At 36.0% G+C, this 15,068-nt stretch overlaps 1 protein-coding gene across 6 annotated transcripts in view; it reads left to right on the forward strand.

Moving 5' to 3' along the window:
• Positions 1–12,375, forward strand: part of NFXL1 (nuclear transcription factor, X-box binding like 1) — a 56,160-nt gene extending 43,785 nt beyond the window's left edge. For all 6 annotated transcript variants that reach the window (XM_014857128.3, XM_070505949.1, XM_070505948.1 and 3 more), the window contains 4 exons: positions 5,107–5,211; positions 8,223–8,309; positions 9,133–9,186; positions 11,251–12,375. In XM_014857128.3, the coding sequence (XP_014712614.2) occupies positions 5,107–5,211; positions 8,223–8,309; positions 9,133–9,186; positions 11,251–11,424 (420 nt within the window). In that variant the 3' untranslated portion in view covers positions 11,425–12,375. The remainder of the gene's footprint in view (positions 1–5,106; positions 5,212–8,222; positions 8,310–9,132; positions 9,187–11,250) is intronic.
• Positions 12,376–15,068: the final 2,693 nt, after the last annotated feature.

Consider the following 15,068-nt stretch of genomic DNA (forward strand, 5'->3'; position numbering starts at 1 on the left):
TGGAACAAGAACCTGGGAATGTCAAAATTTATGTAAGATTATATAAAGGAGACCATTTCAAGCAATAAATGATTATTTTAATAATCCTGTCTTTGTTAATATAAGTAAAACTAGGGGCATAGAATATTTCAAATTTAATTTTCTGAATTCTTCAAATCTTGAGTTTTCCCTTGTTAAAATAAATTTTCTTCTGTCCGAGTTCGGATCCTAGTAATAGGTCGTTGAGAGTTTTATTTTTAATCTGACACAGTAACTTGGCATGATATTATAGTTAGAAATAAGATAATTTAATTGTCTTAAGGATAATTTGCAATTCAGCATTGCCTTGGCTGTGATTCACTTGTGATGCTGTTATGACATTTGGTGGGACTAGATGAATGGGCACTGTTTATTTAAAAATTTGTCTATGCTCATGATTTAGGATTCTAGGCCATTCTGGAGCTCCTGGTATTGCTAGAGTCTTCTTGGGCTTTCTTGAAAAATATATCTGTAGGCTGGGAACAATCCAAATGCTTATTATAGTTTGGAGTAACCTAGGAATGGACAGGTGAATTTCATTGTGTCCAGTAGCACTCATCCTAGTTTATGGCCTCTTGATATTGGTAAGGCTACAGCAGTGTTCTCAAACGTCAGTGCACATCAGAGTCACTTCAAGGGCTTGTTAAAACATTGATGAGCCCCACCCTAGAGTTTCTGATTTTGTGGGCCTGGAATGGGGCCCAAGAATTTGCGTTTCTAATAAGCTCTTATGTAACAGTGACACTGTTAGTCTGGGACCACACTTTGAGAACCACTAGGCTGCAGAATCAAGAACTGTGTCAGCCAAGACCTATGTTCCTTTAAGCTGCTGTAGATATCTTGTGCTCAGAATTAAAGTGTGGGATTCTGATACGTTCTGATGTACTGATAAATTTGTGTTTACTTTCTCCTCCCCTCTCCATGCTGTAGATTTCTTGTGGGCAGGGACTGTGTGGGCAGGTGTCATGTTTATCTTTGTATGCAGTTGCTGGTTCCCTGGTTGTACATATTAGGCAGTGGGTAATGTTTATGGAATGTGAATGAGAGTGAACTGTGGGAATGGCACAGGCACATCCTTCCAGCTTCACTGCTTCTCTAATATACACTCCGTGTGTCTTCTGGGCTGTTTAATTAGGTTTGGAGTTAACTAAAAGAAAATATAAAGATACCATTAAGAACTCCAACTTGAAACTGTTGCCCACATACACATTTCTACTTTTAAATTTTTTTCTGAATTTGGTTTTATCATTCCTATGCAAACTTTTCTACTTTTTACTTGGGCAAATTATTTAACCTCTCTGTAACTCAAATTGTTCATATGTAAAATGGAGGCAATAATAATAGCCAGTTCAGAGTGTTGTCTGAGTCTTAAATGAGTTAGTAAGGTGTAAAGGTCTTAGAATATGGTAAGTGCTATATATGTGTAGCCCTGGTGATGATGGTATGGTTATTTATCCACAAACAATGTTGTTTTGTAAGCTTTCTTTAATTATTTTTAAAGAGAGCTTTTTTAATCATTGAAATTAAAATGGAGCATTTTGAACTAGACAGTATTGGTTATTGGTAAGCCATTTGATAGGACTTACTGAAGTGCCGGCAGAATGATGTTGGGGTGAGTAGGGTTCAAGAAAACCATCACACTTTGAGTACAATGGGGAGGGCATCTCATCTTCAAAGTGAGTATCAGGGTCAGACGTTTTAGAAAAACCTCTATTTTTTGCTGTGAAATCTATAATGAAGATTCAGTCACTATATATTAGGCATTCTGATCAGTTTTCTTTGTGACTATTTTTCAGCTTTTAAAGAATATAACCTGGCTTTTGAGATGACACGTACTTGTACATCTAACAGGGAAATTGTCAAATGATTTGATTTTTTAAAACAATGAAATATCACATACTGAAAAGAACGTAACGCATATATGTACAGTTTAACAAGTAGCTAAACAGTGAACACCCTTTAACTCCTCCCAGCTCAAAAAGTACAGCATTATTCCATTTCTCAAGTCTACTAGAGTCCCCGTCTGACTACATTTCCCTCCCTTTATCCTGTATGTTACCACCATCTGCCATTTTTAGTAATTATTTCCTTGATTTTATTCTAGTTTTTACTACCTGTATGTATATCCGGAAACAGTCTTGATGGTTTGCCTCATTTTATATTGAGTTCAAAAGTTTGAACCTCTGTGACTTGCTTAGTTTGCTCTCTATTATGTTTGTCATTTCTATTGCATGTGGCTGTCATTTATTCCATCGTATACTAGTGTTTGTTTGTTTTACTGTGGGTAGTAAATTGTTTGTTTCAAGTTGTTTATTTCCAATTTGAGTTGTTATCAAAAATACTGCTATGGACATTCTTATTTGTGCATCCTGGTATGTGGGTACACAGATTTCTCCAGGCATATCGTAGAGCAATTGCTTAGTCATAGGGAATGTATAATTTCAACTTTCATAAATAATGTCATATTGATTTCCAAAATGGTTGTACCAATTTGTAATCAGTAAATTTTCAGTTTACCATCAATTTTTTAAAGTTCCTGTTGTTTCACATCCTTGCCAGCACTTGGTATTGTCAAAATTTTTTATTTTTGCCAATCTTATGGCATCTTGTGATTTTTAATTTACGTTTTCCTGATTACTAGTGAGTTTGAATACCTTTTCAGAATTAACAATGTTACTTTTGCTTTGGGGACATCTGTTGCATGCCGCACAGTGTACTTCTGGATGAATTTGTTATTCTACTTTCAAGTTACAGAAATCAGTTTTGGCTAATTTATCGCAAAAAAAAGGTATATTTGGAGGATGTCAGGGGACAGTTCACAGAATCTGAAGGAAATGCCGTACAGCCAACCTTTTGGCAGGGCGAGATCTGGGCAGCTCCCAGGGGCTTGGCACCAGGAGCTCACGGGGCTCGGGAGTGAGATGATTTTGTTCAAACCACCACCTCTTTCAAGTTTTCAGATTATCAGGAGAGGAAATCTGATTGGCCTACCTGGGTCCAGGGCCTCCCTTGGCACAGGCAGCAACAGACAGGGCGCTGGAACAGGTAGCATAGCCGTGGCCGTGGCCCCTGAGGGAGTTGTGGTGAGCCAGGCAGCCTTCCCAGTGTATGTCTTCTACAACTTCTGCCAGCACTGTATGTGAAAGGCAAAGAGATTCATGGAATGATAGTTAGATGCGGTGACAGGATCCAATGAAGTCTTTAGAGAAAGGACATACGTGTTGAAGGCAGAAGACCCAGCCAGAGAAAAGAGAGATTTTTAAGCTGTTGGTGAAATTGTGAAGCGTGAGCATGAGGTCTTTTAGGAGGCAGAAAGAGAAAACATCTACACTAATGTTTTTTGACTTTTCATCAACTCTCAACACATTGAAGAGAGAGAACACTGATTAGTAAGAAGCCACACTATAACCAGGCTTCTTTGTAATTTCAAAAAGGTCTTCCTTTATTGATTCTGATATGCTTCCCTGTTCACTTTCCCCTTTAGAATCATTGATTTAAAGCTAGAGTAGAGTGGTTAGTTACTTTTAGAGAAATGACTGCTGTCATTGCCTCACAGATTAAGGAAAGAACAAGAGGCAATAGAGACATATTTTGAGGGGAAGAGAAGATGGGTGGTGAGCTAATTCCAAATGCCTGCCTTCTCTATGAAGTCAGGCTAGAGGCACCGGCAGGAATGAAGGTGAGAGTGAAGTTAAGTAATAATAAAGCCTTGAAACAACCACTGTGAGGCAAGTATTTGATAACGAATAAATGTTGAGCTTGTTAAGCAGTGTTCCAGGCCTAGCATTAGCTGTAGGGAAAAACAGAACCGAAATGGTCCAGGAATGCCTAATGTGAAACTCATTCTAGCAGCACTCCGCCCTGTGAGAGCATTAGTGAAAACGCACAGTGGGAGTGATCCAAACTTAGTCTGGCGTGAATGTCTCAGCCAAAAATTAAAGAGCAAGGAACTCAGTTGCACACCAGAGAGAGATTAAAGACAATGGAAAAGGATTCTGAATTTTTTAAATTGAGTGGAGTTAATACTTTGAAGGATCATTCTGGTGAGTCATAAAGATCAGAATTTGGAGAATTCAAATGTTTATTGAGGTGTATACTATTTGTAAGTTATCTTTGTTAGTGATTATGAGAGAGACAAAGAAATATAAGACGTTTGCCCTCAACTAAGTTATAATTACTTTTATTATAATGCCTAACTATACTGAGCACATTTAATCCTCACAAGAGCTTTATAAAGTACTATTACTCTTCCCAGTTCTACATGTGAAGCACAGAAAAGTGAGGTGACTTGCCTAAGGTCCCACAGTTAGTAAACAGGGAATCTGTGATTCAGGCAATCTAACTTTGGAATTTGACCACTAACCAATGGTGTCTTATTTACATTCCGGTTGGAGAGACAGAAATATATGAAGTACCTAAAAAGAATTTTTTGAATTCAAAGCAGTGCAAGCAATGTCACAACAATTTAGAAATAGATTTTTACATAATTATCATTATTTATTCAAATGTAGGCAAACTCATATCATGCTTGTATGGTGATTTAAGCCCTCTCTCAAAGTTTGGATAAGATTTGAATAGAAAGGAGAGAATGTTTCCTCTGAAAGCTTGATAAGAAGATAGTAGATAATTAAAGACAGGGAGCACATACACATCATGGCAATTACTGAGTTGGGTTGGCCAGCTATAGTGGCAAAAATAAATGTTTCCGAGTTTCCGTTATTGCTCTAGATATCATTTCCAGCACATTGGGAAGGGAAGAACATGAGTGTGCCTTCTTGAAATGCTTTCAGGCACAGAGCACTTAAATGCCTCCATTCCATTGGCCAGAACTTCGTCACATGGCTATAATGAGCTATAAGACTGATGTAAGATGTACTCTTGGAGTAGAATCGGAGAGAATATTTAAAATTTCTGTATAATTAAGGTAATTTATATCTAAAAGAAAAAAGTTGAAAAATTAGCCAATTATCCAGTATTGAGTGACCCTATTGTGATGGACTCCTTCTTAACATAGTTGTTGGGGGGAGGGGGAGGTAGAGTATGACTAAAATATAAATATATAATTGCTTTATTCTGGCTTTATTTTAGCTTCCTTGTGGTCACAGATGCAAAGAGATGTGCCATCCTGGTGAATGTCCCTTTAATTGCAACCAGAAGGTAAAGCTTAGATGTCCTTGTAAAAGAATAAAAAAGGTAAATATTTTAAGTTATTAAAAATACTTTTCTATGTAAATTTTTGTTTGTTTTTTTTGGTGTTTTGGTAGTTCTTTGGCTTTATTTTTTGCCTTTTAATTTTAGGGTCTTATTTCCTAGAATGTTTTTATCCCATCCGAGAATCTTTTTAGCCCATCTATTTCTGTAAATGCTTATTTTAAAAATCAACTTTGGCAGTTTAGTTTTCAGCAATTTGATGGTAAAAGGTTATTTTGTGTTGGAACCAAGTTCAGTGCCCTTTTTTGGGCAGAATCAATTCCCTCTAGATTCTTGCACAAGGAACACAATGTGAGTAATAAAATGAGTTTCATGGTTTGAGAAATAGTCTGGAATTAACCTTTGTTGCTCTCACAAAATTGTGTTTTGCCATCAGTATTATGTTTTGAAAATGTTGCCTTAAAAAAACCTCACATGCACAGCCTTATAAAATTATAAAATAACATTCAAACTTGGAGAGAACTCATTTTAAGATAAGATAGTGGTAATGGAGAAGTAAAAGGACAAAAGCTAAAGACTGGAAAGCTCGAGGAAACAAACTACCTCCCATTCAGTAAAACTTAGGGAGGAAGAGTCGCGAGTTCTCAGATGCCCGTGGCTGAGAGGTCTCTTTCCACTCTTCGCCTTGCTCTCCCTGTTGACACTGTTGACTTCTGAAGCTTGCTGCTTTCTTGACCTCTGATTTTCCCTATCTCAGAGTTGTAACTCCTTTTTTCTTCATGTTCTTATGGTTATTTCCTAAAGCTAGTCTCCTTTTCTGCTCTTTAAATTCATTCTTTTCTTTATCCATTCACCAAATAATTTATTGAGAATCTTTTGCTTTTATTGAGGATCTTTGCATTTATTTCACAGCTCCTCCTATTATTTCCTAGGGCAGATAAGTCCTGAATTTAAATTTCTAGGCTTGACCTCTTCTGGCATTGAATCCTTAAGTTTTAGATGTTTAAATTGGACCACCTTTACATGAAAATCAATTCTTAGTCAAGCCACTTTCAGTCTGGAATGTCTCAGATTTTCTCTCAAATCTCATGTTATTAGCCAAGCACAATTTATCACTCATTAGAACTTGGCAACAACTCATTCTTGGATTTTGACAACAGCTTTGTAACAGATTTCCTTGCCTCTAATCATAATCTTTCACTGTATCTGAGTCCTTCACTGGTTCTTCATTCATGGGAAAACAGTATGCTTTTTCTAAGAAATAATGTATGTATACGTAGACCCAGTGTACATGCTTGTTCGCTTTCATCCTTTAGCAGTCACCTCTGTGAATCTGTTACTTAAGTGTCCTGCCGTATGTTATACTCCCTTTTAATTTGTGGCAGTATAAACATTCCTTCTTCTGTGCAAAATACAGTGTTTTTTTTCCTTTACCACTCTGCTTACTAGACTCCTGGTAATACTCAGTGTAAGCATTTCCCTGTTTGGGAAGGTCTTCCTTCCCCTGAATCCCTTGGGTAGACTTAGGTACTCCTTCCTCTTGGCTTTCTTTGTCTTAGGCTTATGACTAAGAGCTTTGTGATTCTAGGGACGTCGGTAACCTTGTTTCCTCATCTATGGAATAGAGTTCATACGTAGATTTATTGAAAGGAATAAAAGAGGTAATGCTTCTATAGCATTCAGCACAATGACTGCTATGTTCAATAGTAGCTGCTAACTATTATTATTAGTTTAGCACTTGCCATATTATTATACACTTTTCCTTATTGTGTCCCCTATTTCTAACACAGTGCTTGGCATGTAATAAGCACTCTATAAGTACCTTTTGAATGAGAAAAGATTCCTTCTTCCAGGCTGATAGACTTAATGTCTACAAACACACAGTATTTATTTTTGTCTCTAATATGTGTTCATGTTATTTTTCCTTTTTCTGGACTATCCTTGGAGGACAAGACTGTGTTTATCACCAACCTCAGCCGAAAATGAAGACTAAAGGGGAGGAAAAATCCCTTTAAGTGATAAAATTCCATGCTATAAAGGGCTTTCAGTAAAGTACAGTACATATGCACTTTACTCACAGGATTTGATGATCTCCTTTCTTAACTCTGGTAGATTTGAACTGAAAAACTAGAGTCTGAGAGTGTGGTAAGAAAGGGGAAATTGATAGAAATAGCTACATTTAGAGCAAAAGTGACACCTGTCAGCAAGAAATAGGGAATGAATAAAAGGTTGATCAGAGATCTACAAAAGGAAAGTCTAAGACTGTTTAAAATAAGGACCACTTACTATAGCATAGTACACAAATTGATCATAATATTGGTGTCACATCGTCAAGAAAAGAGTAGATTGGTTTTTTATTTTATTAGGAGGCAGTGAAATGCAAATATAAACTGTGGAACAATTTTCATGTAAACTTTTAAAAAATTTACTAGTTGAGAGAAAAATTTGTAGCTCTCCAGAAAACTGTCTAGAATTGCACTGTCTAATTTGGTGGCCACTAGCCACATGTAGCTATTTAAGTTTGAATTTTAATAAATCAATATTAAATAATATTGAGCATTCATTTCCTCGATTATCACTAGCCACATTTTTAGGGCTAAGTAGCCACATGTGGTTCGTGCTAATCTATTGGGTACTGCAGACTGAGAACATTTTCATGATCTCAGAAAGCTGTGTTGGATGTTGCTGCTCTCGACCATTTTATTCCCTGGAAGTTTTAGAAGAATAACAAGAAACAAAAGAAAAGTAAAGAATAAAAATAAGATTGAAGCCAAGTTGATAGTGGTACTTAGTAAATAATTGTTAAATGGATGATTTTAATTTTATGGTATTTGCTTTTTTGCAGTTAGGAGAAAATAAAGTGATAATCACTCTTTGACCCAAGACATTTAATGCTTGTAACCATATCATCATTAAATATTAATGAACATGACTGTTAAATAATGTGCATAACCTAAGCTGTTAGAGAAATTTTGCTTTTTTATGGCATATAGTTAGGACTTTGAGGGAAAAAACTTTTAAAATGTGAAATTTAAAAAAAATTTTATTTGTAGGAATTGCAGTGCAACAAAGTGCGTGAAAATCAGATTTCAATAGAATGTGACACAACATGCAAGGAAATGAAGCGGAAAGCATCTGAGGTAATGTCAGGTTAAATATTTTTAACGTGCTAATGGCCTTTCCCTGTTTATTTTGTGCATTTCTTTATGTGCTTATTACAAACAAATCAAAATCTCATCTTCTTTGCTTTTGAAATAAAAGCCTGGTTTTATAGGCCTGTTTTGAATCCTCAGATGTGCTTTTTATTGTCTAGTGTGTACTAAATTTTTCCGTGCGCTGTACCAGTTAGTTATGTGCTATGGGACATAGTCATTCATCTTAATGTTAGGGTGAGCCTCCTGAAAATTAGCTTAAAATAATACAAAATAAAGTTTTGGGATTCTTTGCTGTTTGATTTACCTCTGGTGTCACTGTTTCCCACCGTCAACCTAATCAATGAATAAACTCTTGATTTTTTTTTGCAACTAAGGATTTCCTTCCAGATAGGGCATTTGAGGCAAATGGTCAATTTCAACTGTAGACAAAGAGTGGTATTTAACCATTAATTATAGATTCTGAGCATGGCAGCTCAAGAGAAAAAAGTCTAGTTTTAAAAGCATTTCAGTTTACAATGATGTAACTCTTTGAATCGTGACCTAATATGTGTTTTAGTTATGAAGCTGAAATGTTTATATAAGTATGACTCCACCTCCCCTCAACCCCTAATCTGTTAGTGCCTTGGGAATACTTTTCAGTATAACATTTGCATTTTTTAAAGTAACTTCCAATATAAAGCCCCCAAAGTTGTTATGGGTTGGTGGAGTCTCAGTGGGAAGAGTTAGTATAGAGTTATATAGAATGTTAAAATTCTACATAAGATTTGATGAGTACAATGTTAGTTTACTTGCAAATGTCTGTAAACAGATAAAAGAAGCGGAAGCCAAAGCTGCTCTTGAAGAGGAAAAACGAAGACAACAGGTAACTGAACAAAATACCCAGATTTACGTCTCTTGGCATCGCAGTTAGTTTTTATGCAAACACAAGGTATATTCCGAGTACAGACTAGGAGCTAATCATCTCTATTCTGGACAGAAAATAGTTTAGTTCCTACAGAACAAAAACTAGCCATTCACTTACTTCAATCCAGTTATACTAAACCTCTGAAGAAGCATGAGACCACATATAGTCCCAGATATCTTGTATATTCCCAATTTACTTCCTTGCCAATTCCATCCATTCTCCAGCCATGAGAGTTTTCTCTCTTCCTTTGGTTGAGGGGTGAGGGTTGGGATATGCTGGTCTCCATTTTAAGGCATTTCCTGGAGCCCGTGTCTTCACTCATTTAAAGTTATGTGAGTTCTAGTTTACTGAGTTATAGATTATCTGTAAAAAATAAGTGCTGTTTACTAACCAATACATTTGTTTTAGTAATACATTCCCCTATTTCCCTATTAGATTCTTAAATGCAGGATTCTAATCTTGTCTTTGTTGTTACCTAGATAACAAGTACATTCCTGATACTTCTTGTTTGCTCAAATACTGCATTGATCATATACTCCAAAGAGTGGCTTAACTTTCTGACAAGGACATGTAATTATTTGTCAGTTTGCATTTTGAGATGCTTTATACTTATCACGTAGGGTATGTCATATGCTAAACTTCTGCCTTTATGAATGAGAACGTTGAAACTTGCATGACTTGAGGGAAAACATTAGAAACAATTCATGTAGTAAATAAAGGTGGCCAGAATGACCTTTGATATTTTATGGGATATAAAGTTGATTTGCTTAATATTATGGTTTCTCTTCAGATCGCATAAATCTTTCGCCTTTTTTAATATCCCAAAATAACTTGTCAGAACTAATACAGTAAAACGTGGGTTGTCTGAAATCCTGGGAGATTAAATTATTAAGAATAGTTTGTAATGTCCCTCCCCTTTTTATAAACTATCATGGATGGAGATCTTAAATATATTCCCTATTTATTGACCTTTTAAACAGAGTATGTAGAACATAATTTAAGCTATACCTGATGACTGTGGGCCGTCATTAAAGCATCAGTTATTTTACTGTGTCAGTAGTTCTCAAGTTTGGCTGCTTTTAATATATTTTGACCTTTTTTCTATATATCAGCAACCACTTGACAGTATTCTGACATTTTGGTTTATTGAAAAATGCCGCTTTGTATTAAATTAAGGATATGATTAGGTCATCTTCAAATGTGGTTTATGGGCAAAGTAATGAATATTTTAACTGAAGTTTGTATTTCCTTTTGTTAAACATTTACAGAATTTTGCATGGATATTACATATATATTTTAGTTAATAACACATTTTAGTTAATAGTGCAATGTAGTATATCATGTGACATTATCATATATTAAAGTTTAATAAGTTCTAACAGTAGAATAAAAATTTACATTTTATAGTAAGTGTCATTGTTATCCTTTTTTAGAACCATCTTTTTAGAATTCTGCTTTCTAAAATACTCATTCTGATTTAAAGCATGAAGCATTTTTCCCCTGAAGAATAAATGTATTTGATAAAGAGAAGGATCAGTTTCTGGTGGCTTTTTTCTCTTGACATTACTTGAATTTCTTCCATACAAGCTGCCAATGTTTATTACCAGCATTGTAAAAAAACTAGAATTACAAGTATCTTTATTCTCACTCAGCATCTCTTAGCACTTGCTAGAAGTTGTATATTGTAGAGCCCCAGTAGATTAACGGTGTTGAAGTATAAAACTGATGTCTTTATTTTAGGGCACCCTGATTTAATCAAACGTTTCTATATTTAGTGTCAAAGTCAGGCCTATGGTCTGAAATACTTTTATTACTCCCCAGTTCCCTTTCTTACCTAAACTCTGAATTTGTTGAATATAATCAATAGTGGAGAGAAGCTTTTTAAAAAAAAATCAAGTCAATATGTTTATTATGTTCCATTACTATTAAGACATTTCCCAAATTGTTTATTTTCATCTAAGTGGAAAATTTCAAATCAGTGTATGTATTGAATTTAATAAAAATGATATTGTTTTGATTTAGGCCGAACTGGAGGCTTTTGAAAACAGACTAAAGGGTCGTCGGAAGAAGAACAGAAAAAGAGATGAAGTGGCAGTTGAGCTAACGCTGTGGCAAAAATACAGATACTGTCTCCTTCCATTGTGTGCAGTTGTGGTTCTAGTGTTTGCATGGTACATAGCCTATGATGTGGATTAAAACATTTTGATGTGTTAATATACCTCAGACTGGATTTCAATAAGTTGTTAAATTTGGAATATTAGAGAGTGTATATAGTAGAACATGCTATAGATTCACATTCATCTCTGTATTCTCTTCCAGCTCTTGTTAGAAGGGCAGAGTGTTAAGCTTTATCTTCGTTAGCATACTAGAAGTGGCAGGATAACATTGTTTGATAGTAAAAGCATGACTGAAATTGTAAAGTGTTTCAATAGGCAGAGCTCGTGGCAGGGTAACATGTTATTGTTTGTTGTGCTTCCTTCTATTAACATAGTTGTTTCATTTACTATTTCAAACCCACATTTTTTTTTTTTTTTGCAAAATTAAGATGAAACTGAGCCATATGTGCAGTAAGAGGAATATTTCACAATGTTTTGGTTACTTATTAAAAGGTACTTTTCTTGATTATGTAACTTTCTACTTTTTAAAAAAAAATGATTCTCTAAAAGACCTCTTAAATTGTAGCATGAAGCTATATAATTAGATTCCAGAAATCAGTTTATTAGTGACGAATTTTTATCAGTTATTGATATAAATTTTTATGTAGTATATTCCTCCAAAATACTCTTTTCAGAAAATGTCAGGCTAGATTCCTCATATGTGGCTATTTCTTGTGTAAGAAGCTCTTAACTGAAGTTGGCATGTTTTGTAAAACTTATGTGTCTTTTCAAAGTAATAATAAAAGAAAAACTAATATTTATGAGCACTATGTGCTGAGCACAGGGCTTATGAGCTTTATGTACTTTATTCTCATTTCTTGTTACCATGATCGTCCTATCAGTAGATTTCAGCTGAAAATAATCAGTTATTATGAAAACAAGCTGATAAATATCAGTAAGCCAAATCTGTTTGAATTGTAAGTCATTTTAAATGGTTTTGCTATTTAATTTTTGTATGATTAATGTTTTAATTAAAATTTTTCATACCGAATTTGTAATCTAGAATATTTACTATTATCTAAAATATTCAGGAGCCTATAATTTTAGGATAGGCATTCATATCAACGTTTAAAACTCCAAAACTTGATGCAAAACATAGTAATTGATCTAAAAAGTGGTAGAAGTAGGTTTTAAACAGAAGTACAAAGAAATGTTTTTAAATTTTGCTAAATTTAACTCATCTTTTTAATGTCATGCTCATTAACCAAGTATTAGCTGGTGTCTGAAATTAAAGGGCAGTCATTCCTTTCCTTATGAACTTTGTGTTTTGATTTTAGATTTTTTTTTTTTAACCTTTCCTGATGATAGAGTTACTGTGTTGATGCTTTTCAGAAGCTCTAAATTAGAGCTGCTCCAGTCAAGTCATTACCTTACTGTGCTCTAAAATGAATATGGAAGGATATGAATGACTAGGTGTCTGCCTGGGCAGCTGTTTTCATGTATTTCAGAATCTTGGCCTATTAAACAAGCCTGAAGCCTAATTCATGTCTGTTTGTTGGGCTTCTGTCCTTGCTAAGGTTTCTTTCTCTTATGTGGGAAAGAATTTAGTGAGTGGAGGAAGAAGATTGAATGAATAATAAACTGTTTGCTGTTTTTTATTTGCTTGGCTAGTTGCTCAGAGCTTATAATTAACCTTACCAAAGTCACAGAACTATTCATTCATTTCTTCAGTCAGCAGATCTGTTTCCTCTGTGACAGATACTTTCTAGATACTAGAGATAGTGGTGAACTTTCTCTTGGGGAGCTGCTCATGAGTGCAGAGAGCAGGCAGGAAATAGACACACGAAAAATGAGCATGATTTAATGTATAATAAGTAGTGTTAAAAAATAAGAGAAATGGTACAGAAAGTGGTGAACTCTCCCATTTCCAGAAACTCTTAAGGGAGGAGAAAGACCAGGTGTCCATCTGGGAAACCATTTTCATGTGGGGGGTGAAAGGACACTAGCTACTTGAGATGGGGAAAGCCCCTCTTGAGATGGGGACATTTGAGCTGTGACCTGCATGGCCTGCATTTGAAGATCTGAGGGAAAAGTCTGTGAGGGAGGGAAAGCAGCAAGTACCAAGTCCCTGAACTGGAAGAAGCTGGCCTGGCCCAGGAACAGAAAGAAGGGCTGGTGTGGCTGGAACTCGATGAATGAGAGGGAGAGAGAGCGTCGGGCCAGCTCGTGTGGTGCTTGATAGGCCATGGTAAGAAATTGGGGTGGTGTTCTAGTTGCCGTGGGCAGCATTGGAAGGTTTCATGGGGCAATATTTTTGTTTTTACTTTTTGGAGATTTCTGGCTGCTGTGTGGAGAAAAGATTGTAAGGGAACAAGGGTAAAAGCCCTGGGTGGAGGTGCTGGTGGTGCTGAAACAGCCATGCGCACCTCCAGTTCCCCCCATCGCCCTCAGTGAGTGGCAGGACGAGGCCCCGGAAACCGCTGCATCATGAGCGGAAGGGGAATGAAGGAAACGGGATAGAGGATACAAACAAGTTCTTTAAGGTCAAAAGAAGTTAAATTTGGTCTAAATACCTACACTAATTTGTCCTAAGGGAAATAAAGCAGTACATGTTGTCCTTTCTGCTTCAATCTGAGCGAATGAGAGAAGGAATGGAAAAAGGAGTAGCCACTAAGAATGGCATAGATAAAACTGAATGTGGTGGCCCTGTTTTCCTATTTACTTTGTGTTATTATAGAAATTTATTAGCTACTATTTGAAATTTGTGGAATATTTATATTGAAATCATCAAAGTTTTTCAGTTTAAACACTTTCAGGGATTGACCAACACCTAGTGTTTGTATTTCAGTTAATTTCACTCTTAAAGTGTAAATTAAATTCAAATAATCTCAGATAAATTGGTATTATCTTTGCTGGAATTGCCAAAGGAACTTTACTGAAGCAAAACATTGAAAATGTTTGGTTTTTGCGAAGAAGTCTGATGCTTGAACTTCATGGCTGTGAGTGTGAAAAATTTTAAACACAGATAAGTATTTGTAGTAGTGTTTAAAGATGACCTCTAAGAATTTTTTGGCTCTTCATGTTACTGCAAATGACCCAGGTGACTCCACCAGGTGTTACGTTTGCCCATTCTTGGGTGTTGGGAAGTGAGACAGATGTTTAAGCTCTGGAGCTGGAGTTGACATAGGGTAGCTATGACTCTTCTCTGGTCTGTGGAGGTTGCCATCTTTATTGAGGGCGATGATTGGATCACCCTAACCCTTGAGCCTTAGGGTCTACCCATGAGGTTGGTGAGCTTCACAGAGGGAGGATGCAGCAAAAGGAGGAAGGAGCAAAAGTACTGGTATTACCTTCTAGAAGAGATGTAAATGTGGGAGGGACAGGAGGAGCTGGGAACTCTCCCATTTCCAGAAACTCTTAAGGGAGGAGAAAGACCAGGTGTCCATCTGAGAAACCATTTTCATATATTTCAGAATCTTGGTCTCTTGAACAAGTTTAGGTCTGTTGATTGCTGAGCTTCTGTTCTTGCTAAGTTTTCTTTCCAATTAATGTAGGGGCACAAATTTAAATAGCATTACCCACGTCCAGCCTGAAATTCCATAGTCCAGATTTATTTGAGTTACAACACCTCTAGAGAGATTCCCTAACCACCCTTATCACCCTCATCTGGCCGTCCTCTAGCTTCTTACAGTATTTTTTTCTCGGAGCACCACAGTACTGTCATTGTATTATGTGTTTCTTTGT

Source organism: Equus asinus, chromosome 3, assembly GCF_041296235.1.
Source record: "Equus asinus isolate D_3611 breed Donkey chromosome 3, EquAss-T2T_v2, whole genome shotgun sequence".
Taxonomy (NCBI): domain Eukaryota; kingdom Metazoa; phylum Chordata; class Mammalia; order Perissodactyla; family Equidae; genus Equus; species Equus asinus.